We start from the raw sequence: 5,735 nt of genomic DNA, 5'->3' as shown, positions 1-5,735 counted from the left end.
ATGTGGGGTGCAGGGGTCAGGGGTGTGAGGTAAGGGATCTAAAGAAACCAGCAAGTGGCAATGAGCCCAGAAGAGATAGTTTAGGTTTCTAAAGCTGTAAGCATCTTTACGTCTTACGTGAAATCTCTCTTCTGTTCCAAACATATGTAAGATGACACTCCCTCCTCCAGGGGGGGCCCCAGTCTTTGAGCTTCTCCCCCACCCCCCTGTTGGCAGTTGCCTGCTGGACAAGGACACCTTCCTGGAAAACTTCCACCTTGAGTGGTGGCCAAATAAGGCCTACCTCTGCTACGAGACGGAGCTCCCCAGCGGTGACCCCGGGGTCCCTCTGGGCCAACACAAGGACGTCCTGTGCAATAAGGTGAGTGGCCCAGGCTGACGACAGCACGCAGGGCCTCCCAATCCTGGGACGTTCAGGGGAGATGTTTCCCAGTGGACACAGGGGTCCCCCAGAGCGGTCACCTGGGGTCCCTGCAGCTGCTACACGTCGGCCTGGAGTCAGGTGGGACTGTTCCTGCTGTGGTCGTTGGCTTGGGGCCACCCATGGGAAAGCAGTCACAGTGGCCCAAGGTCTGGCACCGTCAGCCCCTGTCACCCGAAGCCCAGGGCTCAGCCACTCCCCTCCTGCGGTGCCTCTGAAGGAGGGTGAGGACAGAGGAAAAGGCTTCTGGACAAGGGGTCAGCTTTTCCCCAGGCCCCTGCCTGGGACAGCCTCCCACCAGAGAGCCCGAGTCCCGTTGGCTCTCAAAGATCCCCCCCCGCCCGTCATTACAGGGGGCTCTGGTAGGACCCCCACCAACTGCTTGCAGATCCCGTCAAGGGCACTGTTCCTCACGCCAGCATGGCCCGGGGACGCCCTGTCAGTGTCGGGGTACCCATCAGGCCCCCCAGAATCTGCACTTGCACTCCCGACCTGAGTCGCCCCCTGTTCCTGGTTGATAATCCTTCCCTCGACAGGTTGGACCGATCTCCATGGTCCTGGGAGCCCCCACAGTGACATTCATCCCATGGACCCTGGGGGCCTCTCTCCTTGGCGCCCCTCCCCCCTTGTCACTGCACAGGGAGCCCTTTTGTATCCCACAGGTAGGAGTGGGTTTGGGGGGGGTGGATCCCTCCCTGGAGGATGCACTCACTTCCCTGGCATCAAGCCAGTGACCTTGAAGCCCACCCGGCCTCCTCCCTCCCCACTAGGTGAGCATCCAGAAGCCCCCTCCTTTGGGCGCAGACCTGGCGGGGCTCCAGAAACTCAGTAGTCAAGTTGAATCCCATTTGAATGCAATAGCTTAAAAGCCAAACTTCATGCCAATCCCACGATGCGTGAAATGGCAACAATTTAAATGAAGACCTATCGGGGACAGAGTGGCACAGACCACAGTGAGCAGGGCAGGATGCCAAGTCCTCCCCGTGTCCGGGCGCTGGACAAACGCCCATCCTGTGCTGGTCCTGGAGGGCTGGGGGTGCTGGGGGCGCTGGATGCTGCCTGAAACCCTGCACCCTCTGCCTGCTGAGGGGGGCCCTCCTCTAATTCTGTGCTGGAGGCCAGGACCTCGGCCTCCTCACGCTGGTCCCCCCCCTCCCCCGCGTTCACAGCAAATGACACAACGCTTTCCTGCCTCCTCTGTGCTCGGCCTGCCCGGGGAGGTCAGCCGGACTGCCACGCGGAGTTGCGCCGGCTGCTGCGGATCCAGGCCTGGGAGCTGGTTTCTGTTGTGGAGAACAGACACGTGACCCCACACCCCTTGGCCTCCCGCCTCTATACCGAGGAAGGATTTCAGAATGGGTTGCGCCTCCTGCGGGGGGCCGGGGCCCGCATCACCATCATGACCTCCACCGGTCCCTGTGGAGCTCCCGGGGTGGGCGGTGGGCAGGGAGAGGCCTGGGGGGACTGGCTACGAAGGCGTGGGCAGGAGTGGAATCCCTGGCGGAAGCCTCTGGTGGCTGCACAGGCCAGGCTGACCTGGGACGGCAGGGGACAGCGGAGCGTGCTGGAAGAGAGAGTTGGGGCCAGGAGAGGAGTCCGGAACGGGCGGGAGAATAGCGGACGTGCAAGAGAGACATGGGGTGTCCCGAGAGGAGGGAAATCCGGCTGGCCGAGACCGCAGGCTGAAGAAAGAGTCCCAGGGGTGAAAGGAGTCGCAGGGAGGACAGAGGGCAGCGGCGCCGTTATGAAGGGCAAAGCCTGTCCCTGAGAGTCAGACACCCTGTGGCCACCCCTGTGGCCCAGCTCTCCTCCCGCCCCGCCCTGCCCCACTGCAAAGTTTGAGCACTGCTGGGAACCCTTCGTGGACAACCAGGGAAGAGCCTTCGAGCCCCGGGACACGCTGGTCTCCCAGAGTCAGGACCTCGCTGAGACGCTGCAGGTCACAGGTGAGCTCCCTCCTCCCCGAGGCCTCCCCTGCCCTCCTCCATTCTGTCCTCTCTGGCCTTTCCCTGTCCCCCTCCTCTTCCTCTGGGTCACCTGCTCCCTTCCGGGGTGCCAGCTCCACCCCTGCCCCACCCAGGCCTCCTGCCTCGGCTTCCCCACTTCCTCGTGTCCCCCTCCCTTCCCATCTTTGTGGCTGCCAGACCACTTCTGTGTGCCCTCTGTCCACCTGTCTCACTGCCCGCCCCACTCACCTTCACCCTCCTGTCCTGGAGCAGAAAGCCTGAAGGGTGGGCCTCAGTCCCGCTACGAACGCAGGAGGCCTCTGTTGGGCAGCAGAATAAAACACTTCCTCCCAAGAAATGTACACTTGCCCTTCACCGCCATCCCCAGATTGATGTAATGAAACCAGCAGAAGGCAATGAGCCCAGAGCAAATAGTCTTAAAAAAATAATAATAATAAATAAGAACTGAGTAGGTTTGCTTGTCATTGACAATCTCTCTTCTGTTCCAAATATACACCATGAAGATTGCACTCAGCGCTGTCAGAAGAGTTTTCAGAGTTTAGAGAAGTAATTACTGTAATTGATTCTGGGCAACCCTTATGGCCAGGGGTCTAGAGACCAAAACCCTCCTCCTACAAGCCATCCTGTCAGCAGCACTGACTGGAAGGGACAGCCACGCTCTGCAAGAGAAGAGGAAGGAGTCTGCTGGAAAGGAACCTCCCCTCTGAGGTCAGGTGGGGGCGGGAGGCTCTCCAGTCCTCACCCCTCCTGACGGGCCTGCCCCGGAGAGGAAGCCAGAGGGAGGGACTTCCAGGCCCAGAAGGCGAGCTCTGCCCCTTCCTGACACAGGGCACGCGGTGCACAGACAAGGGACTGGACGCGCAGGGGACTGGGACCGGCACCCAGGCGGGATCCCCCCACCGCCGCCGGGCTCAGTGTGGCCCTCGTGCCGGCTCCGTGGAATCCAGAGCCCGCTGAGTGGAGCCCCGGCTGCTGGTGGGCGTGCACGAGGCCTTCCCGAAGGACAGCAAGAGACCCGGTACCTCCTCACACACTTCTGCTCACCTGTCAGGGTCCAAACGGTGTCACAGCCTCCCTCACACAGTGACCTAAGGGGTGGGGGAGGGGAATCCTTTAGGGAGAGACCTTGGAGGGACAGAGAGGAAGGGATAGATGGCCGTGGCCGTCGGGGAGGAGGGGACCCAGTCAGGGAGGGCTGGCACCCCAAAGGGGAAGACCTGGCCAAGCAAAGTGACACAGACATGGAAGGAAAGGGGGGGAGAGGGGCAAAGCAGGGCACAGGGCCACCGTGGATGATGGGGCAGGAGGAGCCCAGGGATAAAGGGGCTGCCAGGGACAGTAGCTGCCTGGAGGGGGTGGAAGTTGGGGTCATATGACAGGAGACAGGCTGCTGGGGTTCCTGGCTCTCCTCCCCTGCGCCCCGGGGATGGTGATGCAGCCAATGTCTCCTGGGCTCGTGGGCCGGAGGCAGCCCGGGGCCACCAGGGAGGGGACATGAGCCAGGACGTGGCATGAAAGGGAAGAGGGCCCCTCCCCAGGGTCTGGGTGAAACCAGCGAGCAGAAGCCCCCAGGAGCCCTGGCTTCCAGAATCCGGCAGCTGGCTGGCGTCTGGGCTGCAGGAGGCGCAGGGCCACAGTGAGCATGTCTGTGGGACTCAGCTCGTGCGCGGGTGCCCAGCAAGGTGAGGGGGAAGCGGGATACGAAGCGCACACTCCCGGCCCGGTGCGGCGCGGTCGCCTGGGTTCCCCCGGGGATGCGCGCCGGACCTCAGGACACGTGGGGGGGGGGGGGGACCTGCCGCCCTGGCAGGCCACTCAGCCGCCAGTCACCCGGGGCCGAGGGCTCTTCTGCGATCGGGTGGCCAGCCCGGCCGGCTCTGTGAGTGCCGTGTGGCCGGGAGCCGTGCCACTGGCGGCAGGCTGGCTGGCTGCCTGTTGAAGAATTCGCTCTTCTCTTTCTGGTGGGGGACGAATTCGCAGCACGCGCTGACGCATATGCCCTTCGAACGTCTCCATTCTTCCATCTTGACGGCTCTCCCCTACCTTTTAAGTTGACGTTTGACTTCTCTACTGTGCCTGAGTGTTTGTGAGCCTCAGAACTCCGGGTGGGGTCCCAGGGCCCCCAGCCGTGCTCCCCTCACTCAGCAGGGCGCGGGGGACAGGGGGGGCCGGGACCAGGGCTGTCCCCCGTGTGTATTCCCATGTCACCGGCTCTCCTAACACCCACGGCTGCGGCGGGATTTTTAATGACCGTTTTCCTCAATGTAATTAAGTAGAATTTCATGTACAATATTAAAATAAAATGGAGAAGTTAAATTTTTAAAAAGGGAAGGAAAGAAAGAGAGAAAGGAACACGTGCAGGTCTTGAGCCGTGCACCCTCCTCCTGTACGATGACCCCAGGTCAGCTGGTCGCCTGCAGTCCCCCCGGGCGGGAGCCTGGGGTCACCTTGACTCTCCGGGGCCCCCCCTCCGCGTCCTTGCTTTTTCGGCCTCTGGTGCTGGAGGCCCCTGAGCGTGCGCCACCACGGGACCCGGGAGCCGACACGGGATCCCGAGCTGGCTCCCGCGTGGTAAACTTGACGGACTCAGTCCGAGGCAGGAAGGAGGGAGAAGAAGCAGCACTCGCCGAGCGCCGGCTGTCCACCAGGCTCTGTGCCTCGTGCCTGAACGGACGCGAGCGGAGGGGCTCTTTGAAACCCCCCAGCCCGCCGGCCCAGCCGTGAGGACGGGTCCTTCCCAGGTGCCCTGCGCCCAGGAGGAAACAGAGGCTCTGGGGTCAGAGGTCACAAGCAGAGCTGGGGGCTGACCCACGTGCCCACGTGCTGGGCCCACGGGCCCCAACTCTGAGCCCGGGAAGGTGAAGAAAGCCTGACATCGGGCACCCAGGCTTCTTTGCGGGTAGAGAAGTGTGTGCGATTTTACGAGCAATATCCTTATCTCAGATATAACGTTCAAAAAGAAAAAAAGAAAAGGGCTCCCTTCTAGGCGGAGAGGAAGTGATACAGTCTCCTACCGGAAACTATCACTTCTCAGAAAGGAAGTCCACATGTCCTTTAATTTAACAGGCAGAACTTTCCAAACAATCTAAATCACTCCCGTGTGACCAAGGTGGAAGGCAGTCCTGGGCCGTGCCCTCAGCTCGGGGGCCAAGACCAGACTTCAGGGTCCACAGGCAGGTAGAAGGGAGTCTGTGGGATGGAGAGGTGGGGTCACCTGGACCCTCCCCTGTCTCCTCCAGACCCCGATCTCCTCGAGGGCGGGACGTGCCTGTCCCTTCCCTGCATCCCAGGTTCCTGCCGGGGTGGGACCCTGAGTAGGGGCTCCTGGGTACCTAGGAATGAATGGC

General features: G+C 61.9%; 1 protein-coding gene across 1 annotated transcript; it reads left to right on the top strand.

The window, feature by feature from the left end:
- Positions 1-4,704, top strand: LOC109501928. Its single transcript, XM_045033178.1, has 8 exons — positions 1-29; positions 217-361; positions 1,647-1,897; positions 2,172-2,367; positions 2,975-3,101; positions 3,217-3,406; positions 3,927-4,070; positions 4,369-4,704. Exons 1-8 carry the CDS (start codon positions 1-3, stop codon positions 4,376-4,378), a joined length of 1,092 nt encoding a protein of 363 aa, XP_044889113.1. The 3' UTR covers positions 4,379-4,704.
- The last annotated feature ends 1,031 nt before the right edge of the window (positions 4,705-5,735 follow it).

Source organism: Felis catus, chromosome B4, assembly GCF_018350175.1.
Source record: "Felis catus isolate Fca126 chromosome B4, F.catus_Fca126_mat1.0, whole genome shotgun sequence".
Lineage (NCBI taxonomy): Eukaryota > Metazoa > Chordata > Mammalia > Carnivora > Felidae > Felis > Felis catus.
This window is presented reverse-complemented; position numbering and strand designations above follow the sequence as displayed.